The 19582-nt window shown below is 44.1% G+C and overlaps 1 protein-coding gene across 1 annotated transcript in view; it reads right to left on the minus strand.

The window, feature by feature from the left end:
- Positions 1 to 2366: 2366 nt before the first annotated feature.
- ALPK1 (alpha kinase 1) overlaps positions 2367 to 19582 on the minus strand; it is a 41511-nt gene continuing 24295 nt past the window's right edge. Inside the window, exons 4-14 of the mRNA XM_032186186.1 lie at positions 17117 to 17315; positions 15880 to 15939; positions 14156 to 14242; positions 13374 to 13450; positions 12052 to 12147; positions 11417 to 11521; positions 9148 to 10984; positions 8192 to 8345; positions 5349 to 5511; positions 3313 to 3499; positions 2367 to 2712 (exon numbers count right to left, since the gene is read on the minus strand). Of these exons, the coding sequence (XP_032042077.1) occupies positions 2516 to 2712; positions 3313 to 3499; positions 5349 to 5511; positions 8192 to 8345; positions 9148 to 10984; positions 11417 to 11521; positions 12052 to 12147; positions 13374 to 13450; positions 14156 to 14242; positions 15880 to 15939; positions 17117 to 17315 (3162 nt within the window). The 3' untranslated portion in view covers positions 2367 to 2515. The remainder of the gene's footprint in view (positions 2713 to 3312; positions 3500 to 5348; positions 5512 to 8191; positions 8346 to 9147; positions 10985 to 11416; positions 11522 to 12051; positions 12148 to 13373; positions 13451 to 14155; positions 14243 to 15879; positions 15940 to 17116; positions 17316 to 19582) is intronic.

Raw genomic sequence — 19582 nt, forward strand, 5'->3', positions numbered from 1 at the left:
GACAGTGTGCAATGGGAACGACAGCAAATCTGATGGCCCAGTTCAAGTTCACCTGACAAAGCTGAAGCAGTCTGCAAGCAGCATTCGAGAAAGGATTATTCACACTAGCATTATATTTTTGAATGCATTTTTCTTCCTGTGCAGCTGCCCAGCTCCCCAGCACTGAAGGTTTATGCACCATAATAAAGAGATTTAATTTTTTTTTCTCTCTTGCTTCTCACTCTTTACACCTAGCTCTAATTGTTCAGCACAGTGATAGGGCATCTTTCCAAACAACTCGGCACAAACCACGTAGAAAACAATAGCATTGCTAAAAAGCGGCAACAAAAGCCTAAAAATCTCTGCCAGTTGCAGAAACAAAAGCTTATGGTTTTGTTAAAGCTAACGCTGTGGTGCTAGGGACCCATCTTTTTGGAAATTTAATGCTGTGTTCCCTTTCTCACGACACAAATCTCCCAAAAGAAGCAGTCCCAGCCCTCGGGCCATGGGGCAGGGAACCTCTGGGTTTGGAGGAGAAGAGAAGAGAGCATTTTCAGTGGAGGGAGCTAGTGACCTTGGATGTAGCAGGGAAGCTACGTACCATTTTTCAGATGAAGAATCCCCTAGTACGTGGATGACTGCACATGCACACACTCTGGATGCCTTGGCATAGTCTTTGAAGAGTAACACCAAAGTCTCGTCATATTTTATTTCGGCTAGAGAGGCGGGTTCCTGAGCAGCAGCCAGTGTTCGGTCCAGTCCTGCTATTCCTGCCAGATGTGGAACTAAGGGGAATATGCACACCTCTTTCTTGAAATTTCACAGAAGTAGCTTTTGGCCTCCCGGTTAGGACAATAGCACTGGGAGAGGTGTGCCGAAAGAGCCGAAGATCTCTTTTGCTCTCCAGTGGAATAGAAAAGCAGATGCAGCCTCTATGTGCAAAAATATGCCCTCTGCAGTGTACACATTCCCTGACCGTGCTGTCAGGTTTGATTCTTAACACCTAAGCAGCCTGTGCAGGAAAAAATAACTCTGCATTTCGTACTTACCAGTTCCCCAGGTGGTGGCTCGTGAGTGTCCAAGGAGGTCACCTGAATGAACGTCAGGTTTTAGTTTAAAATAAAACAAAACAACACAAGACAACAAAATACAATCCCACAAAAGATTGTTTCATAAAATGCAGAAAGCTGCAACTGCCTCTAGCCCAGGTGAGAGGATAAGGTCTTGGTGTGGGCTGTTGATAGGGGCAGTGTGTAAAGATACCACTTAGAGGACACCTCTTTCACTCACAGGCAACCCCTTAAAGCCCCAGCACCTGCTCTGAATAGCTGATGTGAGCTGTACCTGTGAGTGCCTAGCTCACACAGCAAACTAGGTCACGTAGCCATAGAGCCAGGGCTGTGCACTGCCCTTGGATGCATTGAACCACAGTCTGATGGGCCAGCCATGCCAAAACAGGTTTGCAAGCAATAAGCCCTGGACGGAGCTCCTGTGGGTGGTGACAACTGGATTTTGTGCTGGAGGATCTTGTGGTAACTGGGAGTCTTCCTGCAGCTTGTACTGAGCTAAGGGTGTGCTGAGTAAGGGTGTACAGCTCAGAGGGAGGAGCTGTTCTCCTCTAGGAGGAACCCAAGCGGGCACCGAGGCTGCTCACCCTGTGCCCGTGCCAGTGCTGATTCGATGCTGGCCTCCCCCTGGAAGCACTCCTTTGTACTAGGGTCTGCATTCGTGCCCGGAGAGATTTTTTTTTTGTGGGAATTAGTCGCAGAATCATTCACAAAACTTACGGTGTTCACAGTTTCGTTACAGTCAGAAGAGATGTGCTGTTCTTAAGTGAGAAATATTCCACTCTCTCCCAAGAGTTTCTTAAATGTAGCAGGCCTAAATTATTCATGTATAGTTTTTCCTGGCTCAATACCAGTATTTTTCTCCTTGAAGAACAGCAGACTCTTTTGGCTGCTGCAGTTAAAACCATATTTCCTTCTATTTAAATGTTGTGTGGTCACACCTTTACATACATACCCCTCTGAAAGAAATTGTGCTTTTATTTTTTAACAACCCGAAACATCACCATTTGTTCCTGGAAGCATTTATACAACTTTCTGTGCATTTTACAGATGGTTGAAACACAAGTCTCTGCTTCTGTCTTGCTCTGTTTCCTACTCCATTTCTGAAGAGCAGATGGTGCCTGTTGCCCTCACTGGGTCTGCTGATGCACTGGATGTTTATATAGTCTTGTAACGCACCTCTAGCTGAATTTTGGAGGCTGCTTTCTGCCTCCTCTTACAGTCTTCTGCAAAGTCTGACAGATGGCTATACGAACAAGCGTTTCAGATGGTACACAAGATGGTAACATGGTAATACCAGCTGGGATGCACGGACCAGGACTTTCCCAAAATGATGCAGGTAATGGCTGACCAGACTCATGTCATCTCAGGGCCTCTGTTCTCACAAAGACAACATGCTCCTAGAAACGTGTAGGATAAGATACTGCCCATCTTATGGGTCATCTTCTGCTTGGTTCTCCTGTGTGAGTCTACATTGGCGGCTCTACTGAGGGTCTCGTTAAAGAAAGGCAACGACAGATTTCATTGCACTCCACATGTTGGTTATTGAAGAAGTAATAAATCCCTCTCTTCCCGAAGTTAGAGCGTGAAACATCTTTGCTATTAACAGAATGAATCTGTGGGTCTGTGAGGTAGATGAGGCCTTTCCCATTCCCTGTCACCCAGCCTGCAGAAGAAAGGATACAGCTTTTTTTACCAAGCATCATGGGCCTTGTGCTGTCCCACCCAGGTACAGCCCACACTCTGCTCATGTCAGTTCAGTGATTCCTGGTTTACCCCTGTGTCAGCAAAAGCAGAATGAAGCCCCAGGAGGTACTGAATGAATATTGCTTGGACATCCCAGAGACACCCGTGTGATGAAGGTTGATTCTGAAAGGTTGAAAAACCTTTGGCTTTTAACCAAAGAGCTCAGTTCTCCATTAACTAAACAGGGAATTACTTTAGGCTTGCCAATTTTGGGAAGGAGGAAGTGTGACAAAACCTGCTGTCTTTTTTGGTGGTTTTCCTTCAGGTGTTTCCACAGGACACATCCTCGCAGCCTGGTTTTAGCCTAATTGGGTGCAGACAGCTCCTGTGGCACTCTGGGGAGCATGCAGCTTCTCTGCTCTTGCTGTGACACAGCAGAGGAGAAAAGCACTGCTCACAGCAAAAGCACACCTGCACTTACCTCCCTCACCTTATGTTGTTTAGAGAGGCTATGTCCTCGTACAGCATATTCTGCTGCTTGAGGGGATGTTCAATAAAGGGAGTTCACCGCAATACAAACCTTGCAGGTCAACAACAACGTCTGTTCCATTGGAGTACTCGTAGGAGAAGTGGCCATAGGCCAGGCCATACTCTGTGGCTTTGTACTCGTTCTTTACCACCTTTGTGTTATTGGACAGCTTCACAAACTCCCCCAGGATGTAGGGCTCCACGCTCACACATCCTTTTATTGTTCTGTTTTCCAGTATCTGAAAAGAGAGTTTCAGCGACAGTCATCCAAGCAGAGATGTGAAAGCAAGAATGCTAAAGCTCCTCTAAGGGAATGTTTGCATTTTCCTCCTAGAACTTTTTGTCATAAGATGGATGGAAATATCCCCCGTATTAACCCACTGCTGATTCAAAACACAGGCTGCTTAGAGCTCACATTTCACTAGAGCAACGATGGCACCAACACAAAGCCAGTCTGGCAGGCCAAACCAAGCAACAAATTCTATAAAAATATCTAGTTTGTTCAGCAAGTGAGGAACTTCTTTCAGGAGACCGTCTAAAGAACAAGCAAGAAAGATGAAAAGATTTGAATAAACTTGCACCTGGTCCTTCTTCAATGTGCAAATAACCACTGGGTGATTTTTTTGTTGTTGTTATTGTTGTAGTTTTTGTTGTTGTTGTTGCTTTTTTTTTTTTTTTTTAAGTAATTTCTGTCTTCAGAGACTAGTAAGTGCTGGTGCCAGGCTCTCATTAGGCCTTATTAGCAAGTGGCATAGAGCCAGACCTACTGCCAGAATGGCTTGCAGACACAGTAATATACACATCATGCTGTCATACTCATACTAATATTGTGAATCATACACATACTAATAACAGTGAACTCAGCTCTGTAGCAGGCAGGGAAAGGCAGGCTACTTAGCTCTCCGTATCTGAAACACAAGTCCAGCTGAAAGTTAAGCATAAGAACTTGGAAAAGACCTGTAACTTTCCCCCGGAGGGCTGGATGTCTGGTTTAACCTCCGTGCCAGATCACACAGATGTGGCTCCTGCCTCTAAGCACTCAGACTGGGTGCTGCCACAGCAGGGCCACCTGTCCATGGCTTTGCTGCCCTTGCAGACATCTCGCAGAGCAGAGAGGATAGTAAGAGCAGCAACAGCTGTCCTGGCCACACTTCTGAAACACAGAAGGCCAGTATGATCCCCGAGGTGTGCCCTAAGAGTGTGTTGAACGCAGCCTCCTCAAACTCTGTGTGTTTGAAACCGTGTGGACAAATAGCCATCTTCCCTGATCTAATGTGACCACTCTTCAGTTGAGTTGTGGGTATTTTAGTTGCTGTATGTTGCTGTTTAAAGACTAACCCCAAACTGTTTTTTCTTCAAAATTTCTTGCTTCAGGATTCTTGTTTTTTTCAACCCACTCCAGACACAATAAATTCTCATGACTTTGCTGTGCTTTCCCCCTAGGCTTGCTCGGATAACTCTCCACATCCCAGCCAGCTCTCGGCCACTTGGTTCTTGCCTCTCCCAGCAGGCAATGTCTGAGGCTGAACTGTTGGGATGTAGGGGCAGAATGGTCCCCAGTGAGAGGTGCCTGATGGACCTGTGGTCCTGCTGAAGCTCAAAGCCCTGCTGTTTCCACTAGTCTTTCCTCACCATCAGTGTGAGCTCACCTTCAGGGGGTGCATGGGCATTTCCTTCTCCTTACAGAGCACAGACCACACAGAGATGTGGCGGAGCTGGTTCTTTGCCAGGGACAATTGGAAAAGGAGCAGACGGTGAGAGGGAGAGCACTTCTGCTTAGGCAGGCCCCATTCCTCTCTCTGAGGTGGGCCACTTCTTTATATAGTGACCTATTCCTCTCCTAATAGGAACTAATAACTAATAAGAATTGCTGTGATAAGGGGTTGTTATTGAGGAAAAGAGCTTTTCTGTGATAGCCGTTTGAAGGATGTCTTCTGTCCTGAATAATCAAGTACACCTACCAGGTAAGGTCACATGAATTACAGCACGTCACCTACAGGCAGCCTACCTACGAGTAATTTAAAGTCAAACTGACTTATGACCCACTTCCCATCAATTCTGTGCTATTGCTTTGAAGACAGCTCTTACCAGAAGTACTGCAGATGGGATATAAAAGATTTGGGTGGGGACCTTTTGCTCATACAGCCTCTTGTTGAATTCCGTCACGTAGTACTGAGCAGTCATTTGTCGTTCCACATCACTGAAATGATGAAGAAGCCCCTTTTCTTCTTTATATTCTTTCCCAACATACCTAAACAAGAAAAACAAAACAAAACAAAACAAAACAAACAAAACAAAAGAAAAAACAACCTTTGGTGTAGCCAGGTTTGCAGCAGACTGTACTCACGAAGGTCTACTTCTGGTACACAAACATCATTACCGTACACAAACATCAAACCATAAAGTGTTTTTTTTTTTTTTTTTTTTGGTTTTCTTTTTTTCTCCCAAAGCTCTTACAGGAATAAAATGCTGTAAAAATCAACCAAATCCTGGGATGAGGGTTTCATAGCAATGGAATGTTTAAAGTCAACTCTTCTTGACTCTGAAGGGAGATCTGACTCAGAGGTACTTAAACTACTGTTCTTAACCCATAAGAATTCATAAGATACTTCTAATAACAATCCAAAATCTGTGATTAGCAGCCAGCAGAGCTTTTCTGATGTGAAACATATATGTCTTTTTAACTTTGCTTTCAGATCAAAAGGATCCATTGTGTAAACCCATTGTCAAAATTAAAAGTGACTGAAAAACTTCTCTGCCTACAGGCATTGTTGCTCCTTCACTGTGTGTTAATAATGAGCTTGTTGCAAAGTGATTCTAGGCTGGAGTCTGGGTACATGGAAGTGTAGCATCGTGCCAGCTAGGGTAGCCTCTCGGGCCCAGCATCACATTAACCTAGGGTTCCTTCTTTCAGACCGCAGCAGGTGTAAGCCTGTCTGTCTTGGCTTACAAACAGAACAATTGCTGGTGTCTCCACAGGAAGATGAAATCAAGCAAAAAGTTTGGTCTGTCTCTGAGGTGCTAATGCCACTCTGTGCTTCTACCCTCTTCAGCAACATGAAGTGCTGCTTTGCCTACCCATTAAGTAAGAATAGATGGGCTTGATTAATGAAAGGGCCTACTCTGGAATCTCTGTCAGGTTTATTACTGCTTATGTGGGGAAAAACTGTCTTAAAAAAAAAAAAAAAGAAAAAAGTTAATTTTGAATTACAGATGTTTTGTTTGTGTGTTAGGGAAGATCAGAAATAGGAATTCTCTAATGCAAGGCTAGAGGTCATATAAAAAGGCAGTGTCACTTAATCTCCCATCAGATTATCTCAGAACAGATGGAGGTGAGTTTGGGCCTAAGACCTGTCATGAGCAGATAGACACTAACATGGCTGCTGTAAGACAACAGTAAAGTAGCTTTTTTCACAGAATCACAGAATTTCTAGGTTGGAAGAGACCTCAAGGTCATCGAGTCCAACCTCCAACCTAACACTAACAGCCCTCCACTAAACCATATCCCTAAGCTCTACATCTAAGCGTCTTTTGAACACTTCCAGGGATGGTGACTCCACCACTTCCCTGGGCAGCCTGTTCCAATGCCTCACAACCCTTTCAGTGAAGAAGTTCTTCCTAACATCTAACCTAAAACTCCCCTGGCTCAACTTAAGCCCATCCCCCCTCATCCTGTCACCAGGCACGTGGGAGAACAGGCCAACCCCCACCTCACTACAGCCTCCCTTGAGGTACCTATAAAGAGCGATAAGGTCGCCCCTGAGCCTCCTCTTCTCCAGCCTGAACAAGCCCAGCTCCCTCAGCCGCTCCTCGTAGGACTTGTTCTCCAGGCCCCTCACCAGCTTCGTCGCCCTTCTCTGCACCCGCTCAAGCACCTCCATGTCCTTCTTGTAGCGAGGGGCCCAAAACTGAACACAGTACTCGAGGTGCGGCCTCACCAGAGCTGAGTACAGGGGGACGATCACCTCCCTAGCCCTGCTGGTCACGCTGTTCCTGATACAAGCCAGGATGCCGTTGGCCTTCTTGGCCACCTGAGCACACTGCTGGCTCATATTCAGCCGACTATCCACCATCACTCCCAGGTCCTTCTCTGCCTGGCAGCTTTCCAACCATTCCTCTCCCAGTCTGTAGCTCTGCTTGGGGTTATTGCGCCCCAGGTGCAGGACCCGGCACTTGGCCTTGTTGAACTTCATGCAGTTGACCTCAGCCCATCGGTGCAGCCTATCCAGATCCTCCTGCAGAGCTTTCCTACCCTCAAGCAGATCGACACACGCACCTAACTTGGTGTCATCTGCGAACTTACTGAGGGTGCACTCGATGCCCTCGTCCAGATCATCGATGAAGATATTAAAGAGGACCGGCCCCAGCACCGAGCCCTGGGGGACGCCACTAGTGACTGGCCTCCAACTGGACTTGGCTCCATTCACCACGACTCTTTGGGCCCGGCTATCCAGCCAGTTTCTAACCCAACGAAGCGTGCGCCAGTCCAAGCCAAGAGCAGCCAGTTTCTTGAGGAGAATGCTGTAGGAGACAGCATTTTTGACCTTTTGTTCCCAAAAGGTCAAAATTAGAGAGCTAAATGGGTGATGAGAAGATTTACCCTACTAAAGATTGACAAAATGCCCAAGAGATTTAGAAAAGCAATAAAACAGTCTTGCTATAGAAAACCAGCCAAAATCTAACCAAACATAAACTAACAGAAACAGAATAAAGGAACAATCTTCTGCCACTGCGACTGCTATTTCTGTAGTTGCCCAGATAAAAAACCTGTATTATCTTCTGAAAATACCTGATAAAAGCTATTTTCCAATAAGTCACTGGACTAGCTGAATCACAGGTATAAGATTAATCGTACCAGGCAGTTTTCATTCATATTTACACAGAAGTAGAATTGATATTCATTTTGCTTCAAAAATTGGTTTGGTCAATACCTTCCCAGGCTTTCTTCCTGGTGCAGGAAGTGTATCCAAAATGCATTTCTCTGTTTGCCTTCCTTTGCCACGTTCAGGTAGTCCCCGATGAATACAGCTGTTTCCTGGCCTGTCCAGAGGCCTGATTTCTTTGAGTATTTCAAAAGAAGAGCTGCTACAAAAAGAAGACACAACAGGTGGTCTGGACAATTCCACAAGATTGCTCTAAGACTGAGCTGAGGAGTGATATACCATCACCTAGGAGATATAAGATATCCAGGCTCCTCTGAAAGTAAAGTACTCTGCAAAAAGATATGTGCTAAGTGGCACTGAGGTGCAGAGATAGATGTTCTACATCAAGGACAAAAATATCTAAACAAGCTTGAAACAAGCAAGATGGGCTGATCCCCCAGTAGATTGCACTTAATGAGCGCAATGAGGCATCCTATAGAGATGTTGCTCCTAAATTATATATTTCCTAGTATATTGAACAAAGTTCCACAAATTAAGATTCAGCAAATAAATTGAACTGTTATTTATGATAAACTTTATAATCGTTATCTCAAATACATACATGTAGTTCAAAGGGATGAAATATTGAACTTAAATGGGCTCAAGTGAGAGGGGTAAAATAGACTCAACAAACCAGCGCAGGGAACCAAGTAGCCTGAGTTACCTATTGCATGAATGGATAAAGCAGGAGGGACTGAGTGGGCATGGAGATGGAGCCCATCTCCATGAAGCTGTCACTGTTGTGCAAATGGGTAGGTAGGAGTACAAGAAAAAGTTTCAAGGGAGTGTTCTTCTATTGCTTTTTTTTTTTTTTTTTTTTTTTTTGGTACAAAAATTCACCAAAGAACAAAAAAATCCTGGTAAGTGATGACTAAAACATGATGTTAAAAAGCCTGAGTCAAGGCTGTTTTCTATGGGAGTAGCTATCACTGCATGAAAATGCTTGTTACTGTGTGGAAACTTACAGTATGCTTTATGAAGCTGTTTAGGCTTAAAAATTCCAGTAGGCGTCAGTCTCTGGACAAGCCAGTTATGCTCTACTCCTGCCAGAAGCTGCACGTAGTCATCATCCCTCAGAATTCGAGCATCAAGGACTTCTTCCTTTGTTCTCCCAGGTGTAAAGGCGAGACCATTTCCCCTTGGGTTCAGAAATGGACCTTCAGGGGAACACTTGGGCTTCTGAGCTGAGTTGTGCCATGGACTCAGAGATGGCCTCTGGCTGCTCACCCTGTCCTGAGGCTTTTCTTCTTCTTCTTCAGTAGTAGCGCAGTCAAAGTAGTTGACTTTGGACATCTTTCCCCCTGAGGGTAAAGCTGTTGGTGCACCCGGAGCTGGCTGATGTGGACCGGCCGCTGTGGGATAATTGTTTACCAGGTCTCCAATACTGATGAAATCAAATTCGGTGTCATCTACCGTTTCTGCCTGGGGGTCGACAGCAACCATTTTGTGAGACCTGTTCCCGGCCACGGCTGGAGATTTCCCCAGCCAGTTACCCACAGGGGCCTCGCTGGCCATCTCTGGCTCGGTGCCCGTAGACTCCGCATCAGCCACCCCATTTGTGGCGGGGCTGTGCTCAGACGAGGGACCCTCACCTCTGCCCCCGGTTCCTCCCGCCGACTCCACCCAGGCTGAGCGGGATTTGGGTGCCTGCCTCGGGCCGAGCCCGCTGTCCGTGGTGCTGCAGCTGCCCTGCCCAGGCCTTCTGGCCGGGGGAGCGTGAGGAGACCCCACCAAGCCACGCGGGAGCTCTCGAGGAGAAGGCTGATGGGCTCTTGGAGGCAGCAAGTGCAGCCGAGCTGCTTGGTCGTATTCGGCAGATTCTGTTGTGCAGCACTGCTCCTCTGCTGAGCCCTTCTGCTGCTGCTGCCCTTCCCTGCGAGGCTCTTGGCTGCTGTTACAGCTCAGTTCCTCCCAGCTGGAGGAGTAGCTTGACGGCGACAGCTTGCACCACGAGTTCTCTGAGGTGGTGGTTTGGCTCCTGTTTTGCCATCTGCCGAAAGCACTGTTTCCATCATTTATTACTATTTCAAATGGTTCAGTCTCCTCTTCAAAGGAAATATTGATCACATCAGGGGCGATGCATTTGTTTCTTGTTTGGCCACTGAGTCTCTCTGAGCTACTTTCTGCTTTTTGCGTATTGGCCATTTTGCCAGCACCTTTCCTCTGGCATGCTGCTTCTTCAGTGGTGCACACAGTGTCTATGTTTTTGGTTTCTGTTTTTAAGGTTGTGACACAAGCTCCTGTGTGCATTTCTCCTGGTGTGGTATTATGGATCCTGCAAGTATTTTTAAACACTTCACACACTGACAGATGATGCTGAGAATGCTTGGCAAGGATCTTCTCAAAGTTGGCCTCCCCTTGCAGGATAGGTTTTTGCACTGCGCTTTTGTAGCTGTCTGGAATGTAAGACCTGGCATCAGAATTAGGAAAGCTTTCCACTTGCAAGTGCTTCTTAACAGACGCGATCAGAGACATGATCTCCTTGGCAAGCACTCCTTTCTCTTCCTCTTCTGCAAGTGAAGTGCTGTACGCGTGCAGTTTTCCCATGGCTTCCTTACAGAGCTGGCCCACCTCATGGAGCTTCTCACTGTCCCCATAGAGCCATCGATGCACAGTTGTGAGGCAGAAAGCAGCTTTAATAAAGCTATGGAGCTCCTGCTTGCTGGTGACAGGACTGTTTTCGTTCTTGGTGAGGAGGCCGATCTCGAAGGATTCTTTGGCTTCGGACAAGTAGAACTTTCTTCTTTCAGGGGGGCAGTCCTTGGAGTGACTATAGGACAGCAAACACACCCCACGGATATTCTGGGAGAGGACAAAAGAGGAATCAAGGAATTAAAAAACAGCACCTCTGTCTCAACTAAATGAAAGGAGCAAAAAATATGTTTCTTTCCCTTTTACAACTGGAAGAAAATGCTGGCCCTAACTGCCTGCTGCTGTGTTTCTGTTAGGAAACAATCTTGCTCTTTCTCCTTTGAAATTCATCTTTATTTACAGGAGAAGCAACACTCTCAGGTGGGCTCAAAAGCCCATCCTCGCTCTGCAGACAGATACTGCTTTCTTCCCATCTGCTTAGCTTCAGACTGGAGTCCAGAGTAACATGTATCATTACACCCACAACACAGATAGGAGCATATCGTACAGTACGATGCTTGGAAGCTAGATTACAGCCAAATTTAGTAGCCTGGACTCTTCTTTTATACACACAGTACTTCCAGAATGAGGACTAATACTTACCACTGCTGTGAGCACAAACAGTGGGGTATACTGGCTGTAGGCTGCCGCCAGTTTGCAGGCTTCAGCAGCTGATAGTAAGCGATGGTTGAACTCCCGGAGAAGGCTCTGGTGAAACAGAAAAAAGCACAAGGGGAAACCTCATTTTAAAGGCTCTCTTTTCAAAGAGAAGTGTCTACCTGGCAGGCAACCCTGTTAGACTGGAGGTAGGCAGCTTGGGATTTGGTCACCTGAGTCCATTGGGATTTGTAGGTTCCCTGAGGCTTCTGATGCCTTTGAATCTTGACAGAGTAGGGCATCAAATCTTACACAACAACAGCCGACCGTATTTCTGAAAGAGCCTTTTTGCTCATGTTTACCATAGATGTGTCAGTTTGGGGCTCTGTAAATCATCTGTGTATTACACATACACACACATATACCCTCATTAAATATTTTTACTGTTTCTTTTTTCCTGGAGCAAAGCATTTTTCCATCTAGGTGCTAATGAACTTTATCAATGGGAGCGATAGAATTTTCTTCAGCCCTCTCAGCTTAGGAGAGGAACTGGAGGGTGGACAAAATGTGAGTGAATCTGGGACAATGACATACAATTTTTCTGAAGAATCTGCACACACTATTACTAAACCATGTCTTACCAGGTCAATCTCAGCATTGGTTTTAAAACGTGTATAATCCTTCTCATTCATGGAAGAAAAGATATCAGCTATAATACCCAAGGAGGTAGCAATTCCCTGAAAAAGAAATGGAAAATGATGGCAGGTTTTTTCCCATGTATTTAGAACTTTAGTTCTTACAGTTACTTAGTTTCTATATATGGCAAACCAGAAAACAAACAAACAACACAACCCACACTGAAAATCCAACAAAATGAACCAAAAAGGATCCAAAGAGAAACTGCTGAGAAACTCAGGTCATCTTGGTAGGGTTTTATTAACTTTAACTTGCAGAAAATGCTGGACCCTGATGAGTTTCTGTGAGTGGCAGTTATTCTGATAACCTCTAGCTCTTGCCTTCAACAGCAACTTCAATAACACTGCATTTTTCTTAGATATTTTTCCAGGCTGCTCTTTGTGACAATGAAAGCAAAGTCTTTTTCCTGAACTTTTGATTTACACCTGATAGCTAAGGGCCTGCCCAGCTGAATAGTTGAGAATGCCAGGAAGTATCTGTACACTTTCTGCAAAATTCACTACACGTCTTTGGTCTCATAGGGATGTTCTGAGATTCAAGTCAAGCTTTTAAGTATGGGAGAGGAGAGGTGATGAGGTCTGTTTTTTTGGTATATCCTATGCTGGAATACAATTACAAAAATTATTAAAGAATCACCCCAGGACTTGCAAGACTTAGGTTCACATTCCTGTTTAGCTACGGACACATGGTATGACTGTTGCTTCATTGGCAGTGGGAAGATTAGTGCAACCATGCCTCACAAAAGTGTTAAAGACAGATATATTAGCTGCTGCAAGGCGTTCAGATGTTGCAGGGCCAGGGGACATACACCACTCACAACAGATAGTGTAGGGCAGCTTGAGAACATTTCAGCAAACAGAAATGCTAAAAAAAAAAACAAACAAGAAAACCAAACCAAGAAACCCAAATCTATGCTTGTGTTCTGGGATTAGTTTGTCCTTGTCAGAGACACCTGTGACATCCTAGGTGATGGCTCACTTCAGACAATTCTGCTTAATGAAAACCATCACTTTGAAATCACTTTATCACTAATGAAAACTATCATTCCATTTCCCTGCAGGAAAAAGGTGTCTGTAAGTCTGTGCATGCATGCGGAAACAAACAATGTGCTACACAGACCAACTGGAATATTCATCCCTAATGTTAACCGTGTCTGAGATGCATAATTGAAACTTTATTTCTAAAAGACAGGACTGAGGTCAACAAAAGCTAATCTGGAATGATTATTAGATTGGCAAGGCTATCCACAGTGAAAAGAAGATCCTACCTTTTTATCTGGTAGAGGAAGTTTGAAATATCCTACAACTGAAGCCCAAATCAACTCTGCCGCCTCATACCACATCCCTAAAATAAACCAGAGAAATAGTCACTAAGCAGATTACTGCTACCGATGGCTTCAAATAGGCAGAGATTATTTTACATCTTCTTGAGTTAGCAGCCCTGGAAACAGTATAAAACCACGTCATGGCATATTTTGCTTTGGTGACAGTGAACATTAGTTTCTTTTAGCTTCTGGCTGTGTATAAACACACATTTTATGTTCATAAAAGACCTCATTTCAACAGTTGCTGAAGATGAAAGGTTATGGCAAAAGTGTAAAATTTAGGCTGCTGGCCCCAAGTACCAAGCCTGGAGTACAGAAGTCCATCGTTCTGAATGCTAGGGATCGCCTTATATTGACAGAAGAAACCGCCGGGATGTACCCATGTTAAGCTACTGCATGCTTTTGGGAACAGTGAAATTGGGAAAAGTGTTAGCAGAAGAGTGAAACAATATTGCAGGATGCTCCTTGGCTTCTGGTTAAATTAATAATAAGATGGTAATTCTTAAAATGTGATTGCTTGGTACATGGCTCTAGGTCCTTGCTTCTTCAAACAGACGTGTGCATAGCTCATCTTCTGTGGCTGTGTTATGGATGTCAGGCAGACGTTTCACACAAGCTAAAATTCTGACATATGACAAATGCATTATTGCAAATCCTGACTATAAAGAAAAAAAAAAAAAAAAAGGGAGAAACCTTGAATAGATATTTATAGAAAAAAGCCATACCAAGCTTTTGCAGAATCTGTCCTCTGATTTGTAAACAGACCGACTGAACAAGGATCCTATCACTTTCATTAGCATACTGCCAGGTACCTGAAAAAAAGAGTTGAAAATTTCAGTAGAGAATGAAAAAATGCTGCCATCATTTTAGGCCTCTGAGAAGAACCTAAATCCTGTCAAATTGCCAGAAATCTCTCCATTGAATTCAGCTGGTTTGAGTCAGGCCGTGCAGCCAGAGAGATGATAAAGTGTCAGTGCAGCAAGGAATATAAGCAGACAGCTATATGAGCATGTAGCTTGAATGACAGCTACACAGAGCATAAGAACAACATAAAAAGCAAAAGGTTCCTGTCTTCTGTGAAGCAACAAAAAGTCACTGTGTATAAAGATTATACAGAGTTGCACTAACAAGCATTCAAAAGGATTAATGTGGTTATCTGTGTCATCACTGGTACACACACAGAATAAAATACTTTGAATCATTGGCAAAATATGTTTTCAGATATCAGTGTATCATGAAGATTAAAACAAAAGTTTTTGCATTAAAACAGCACGATTATACAAAGTTATACAAAGCATTTCATTATCAAATCTATATTGACTGTCTCATTATAATAAAAAATGAAACCACTAAGCTTTCCTAATATGACCATTTCACTGCAACTCTTAGCACAAAGTACCTGTTAAACAACACATCTTCAACATTAACTAAGCATTATCATTAAATATTATGAAAATAATCTGAAAATAATAACACAATCTCATCAGAGATGAAATGCAGAGCCATTGCTACTTTAACAGTGATATCTGGTATTTTGTTTAAAGCCCTCTTGAGTAAGGACCCTTCTTGTATAAGAATTTCAGTTTCACGCAAAAACAGAACACTAAAAACCAGAACGGACCTTTTTTTTTTTTTTTTTTTTTTTTTTTTTTAATGGTTGTAGGCAAAGCAAGACTATATAAACTCTGAAGGCTAAGCAAATAGTTAACAGGTTTGAAAACCTAAAATATATTTGTCTCAAACCCGTAATTAAATACTGATTTTGAACGTCTGACAAAATGTGTGAATTCTTACTGTTTCTACACATCCCTCCAGATCTGAAACAAGTCACATGGCCAGCGGTATAGTCATTTGACAAAAAGGAAAAAGAAGACATTTCTAAAAGTATCATTGCACATTAAGGAAAGTTCCCATTTTACAGTTTTGCTTGTCTATCCAGTAATTGAAGAAAGTGCTTTAAGATGAAGAATTTGCTCTCTTTTTTTTCTCAACTCCTAAATATTGTAAGTAAGTGCACTATAGTCTTTTGCAGGGTGAGGTTAAAGTTTTAATTTTGTTCACAAGATCAGTGTGAATGTGGAGGATAAGCATTACTCAACAAATTTGGTTTTCTTGGCGACTGGGGGGTTGTCTTTATTTTGTTTCACCAATCAGTCAATTGCTTGAAATTGGGCTACATTTTAAAATTCTCCAGATAGAGAAATTAGTAGAAAGGCTGTCAGTCCAGAATATTTTTCCTCTCAAGTGAAGACATACAAAGATGAATTGTAGAAGTTTCAAAACAAGGTTTCAGCTTCCACATTTTAGCAGAGAATGGTGATGAAGAGAGAAACATGATGTAAGGAGTTGTTACAGAGGTCAGACTGGCTGTATTTGAAATTTGTGTGACTGTCAAAATTAGTACCAAAAAAATAGTAATTGTAAAATTGGAAAATAAATATATATGCACCTGTTGCTCCGTTGTCATTAATAAGGCTGCTTAGGATATATTCAGCTTTTAAGAGTTTACCTGATAAAACAAAACAAAGATAGACAATGAATACAAAAATGTACCTTGTGGTATGAAGTGAACAAAAATATTCAACAGTGAAAGCCCTGGCAAATTTTACTTCTCTTCCCAGTGTTCTTATTGTGTTTGAAATTAGCCTAAACTTACCAGTTAAGTATGCAGTGCTAGATGCTACCTCGTGTGCAGGAACCTCTGTAATACAAGCTATTTTGTAGATATAAAAAGTATTGCAAAAAAAAAAAATGCCAATGGGACAAATATTTCTAGCTAGACACCTGCTTCAGAAAGCCATGGTTAACTCTCCTTTAGGAGGGAGGTTAAGGCCGTGCATTGGTTTTAGAGTCAACCCAGCTGCTAGCACAAGATCAGCAGCATTGGCACACGACTCCAGACACTGTTCTCACTCTGCTCATTCCCACTTGTTGGGCTGCTGCGGGACTCAGGGCAGGAGTGGAGGCAATGAGACTGGGGCAGGCACTGAGCTGCTGGCCACCCCACAGGCTGGGAATCTCAGACTGTTCTCTGTACTTAAGATATTCCTCAATTGTCTTTTTCAAACCGTGTTTGTTTGGCTTTGTCTTCTTCTCCCAAGAACAAGTGGGAATACACCTTCCCAGTGGGAAGATGAAATATTATAAATTCTTCAGGTGTTGCCCACATTATAGGAAGGATGGACATTTAAGAAATAAATATATTGATTTATCCTAGAGGGGTTTGTAAGCTGCATCGTCTGCATTGTCAAGTGGTCCCACTGGAAAAAAAAAAAAAAAAAAAAAAAAAAAAAAAGCAGCTGGGACAGTGCAGAGAAAATGCCAGGACTCTCATTTACTTCTTAAAGGCCCTTGGTCAGAAGTATAGCAATTCAGATATCCCTGTTTGAAACCAGCGGGGAAGATTTGTTAAGGAACAAAAGCTCCAATTAGTATTTTCCACACCCTTTCACAATTTTCTCTACTGCTTTTGGCTCTGACACCCTTTATACCAGCCCCTTTGTGCTACTGAGAAGAGCTGGGAGGGCTCAAGGGGGCTGGGAATGGGCTGTACGTTTGAAAAGATGGCACCGGGGCCATAAGCATGTCATCCCCAGAAAGGGACACAGTATCTTCTTCAAAGTCAAGTAGCTCCTAATTGGGCCTGAGCTGAGAAAATGGAGCGGTGGCTCCCTGGTAGCCTGCACCTGCATTGACGGCGAGGCGAGCCTGGCGGATGACCACCTGAGGACCGATCGGAGTGGTGGGCTGCAGCTTGTGCAGGCCCTTGGCGATCTTCAGGAGCTTGCTGGAGGCATCAATCCAGTACAGGAACCGGTCGATCAGGAACACAACAGCAGCCGCCGTCACACAGTCCTTGGCCATGATGGAGGCCTTCAAATAAACCTGAAAAGAACACCAGTACCCCTGCTTCAAGAAATGCAAGTAGTCAACAGTTTAAATAAAATGCTCTGTTTAGTAATTCCCTGCCTAACAGAGCTGCCTATATACCATTTGAAAATGAATTGAATTTCCTCAGTCATGTAAGGCAACTGCACAGTCTCATAACAAGTGAAGTTCAGGTGGCCAAGAAGGCCAACAGCATCCTGGCTTGCATAAGAAACAGTGTGGCCAGCAGGGCTAGGGAGGTGATCGTCCCCCTGTACTCAGCTCTGGTGAGGCCGCACCTCGAGTACTGTGTTCAGTTTTGGGCCCCTCGCTACAAGAAGGACATGGAGGTGCTTGAGCGGGTGCAGAGAAGGGCGACAAAGCTGGTGAGGGGCCTGGAGAACAAGTCCTACGAGGAGCGGCTGAGGGAGCTGGGCTTGTTCAGCCTAGAGAAGAGGAGGCTCAGGGGCGACCTTATCGCTCTTTTTAGGTACCTCAAGGGAGGCTGTAGCGAGGTGGGGGTTGGCCTGTTCTCCCACGTGCCTGGAGACAGGACGAGGGGGAATGGGCTAAAGTTGCACCAGGGGAGTTTTAGGTTGGATGTTAGGAAGAACTTCTTTACTGAAAGGGTTGTTAGACATTGGAACGGGCTGCCCAGGGAATTGGTGGAGTCACCATCCCTGGAAGTCTTTAAAAGACGTTTAGATGTAGAGCTTAGGGATATGGTTTAGTGGGTTTGGTTTACTGCTAGTGTTAGGTCAGAGGTTGGACTCGATGATCTTGAGGTCTCTTCCAACCTAGAAATTCTGTGATTCTGTGATCCTGTGAAGTTACTAAACATTACAAGAAGCAAATACTTGCTAGCCATGTTCTGTCTCAGAGTTTTTACTTGTAACCTCTATCATCCTAGCCATGTATATAAAGGGCTAAGCCCTTGTGGCACTGATTGGACTTGACTTATAACCTATAATTTGACTAATTTTGTTTATATTTTCATTCTAACATTGGGCACTGATTGGGCTAGACTTATAACCTATAATTTGACTAATTTTGTTTATATTTTTGTTCTAACATTGGAAGGTTCAAGGTTCCAGCTCTTTGTTCTGTTTGATCTGCAGATATCATTCCTTTTTTTTTTTTTTTTTTTTTTTTTTTTTTTTTTTTTTTTTTCTTTCTAATTGGTGTTTAGTATTTGGCAGCACATAATTTGGTGGTCTGTTAATGAATTTAAATTATACCCAGCAGATTAACAGCAGTAATAACAATTAGTTCAAAAGGGACACTAGTCTGGAAAGAGATTGGAAATGTTCACTTCAGCAGTTGTCCCAGATGGAGCTCAAGCCATACATAAGAGAGAGGGCTTGAGCACTCTGTCTTGCGTATTAAGCAAACCGAGATGCACACAGCTCAGAAAGCACCTTTTCAAACCATTTCTGGAAAAAGTCAGGCCTCCTTGAATATGCATGAACATGCAAATGTCCACAGGGCCTGATTATTACGGTTGATTAGCTGGTACTCCTGCTACCTTCAGTATGAGTACTATGTTTCAGTCCCATCTTTCCTTTTCCTCCTCTTCCTCAGAAGTCCCCCAGGAAACGGGGGATTCCCAGGGGACCTGCATGTCTCTGAGGGACCAGGCCCCAGCTACAAACAACCAGCATCAGTGCAACTGAGGATCAAATGCTCCTTTGTGCACCACAAATGAACAAACAGGGCAGGAGTCCAATGCCTTTCCCTTGCAGGTCATCTTTAATAATTTCTGAGCCCGCATGAACTCTCTTTGTATCCCCGCAGCTGCTGAGCCGTCACACTGACACGAGGACTCACCCAGAGCTCCGCAGGCAGCATGCTGTTAGGTGGACAGGAGGCCAGTGAGACAGCCATGTGGAGGCCACTTGGCCTCACCATGGACATTGAAGTCCACTAAGACCTGGGAACATCTGCCAGGACAGCACCAAACACCCCTTTCCGTGGCGGATAGGGATTGGCACTCCTGTCAGTAAGGAGCAAGGAGGTGCTCCACACCCTGACGCCTGGATGATCAATTTTCTTCAGGTCGGCAGCCCACAGAGCCAGGCCTTCTGGTGCCCAGCCTCACTGCAACACCTGGAAGCTGGCAATGCTCTAGTAGTACCCAGTGGTACAGTAAAATAGGCGAGATAATAAAACAGGAAACACCTTCAACCATACAAAGCCTCCTCATAAAAAGGATGTGTTTCTCATCTCGTTCTTATCAGTCAGTACTTGTGCTGATGGCAGCAAAACCAGTGCAGGAGCAGGAGGTT

Source organism: Aythya fuligula, chromosome 4 (genome assembly GCF_009819795.1).
Source record: "Aythya fuligula isolate bAytFul2 chromosome 4, bAytFul2.pri, whole genome shotgun sequence".
NCBI classification, from domain to species: domain Eukaryota; kingdom Metazoa; phylum Chordata; class Aves; order Anseriformes; family Anatidae; genus Aythya; species Aythya fuligula.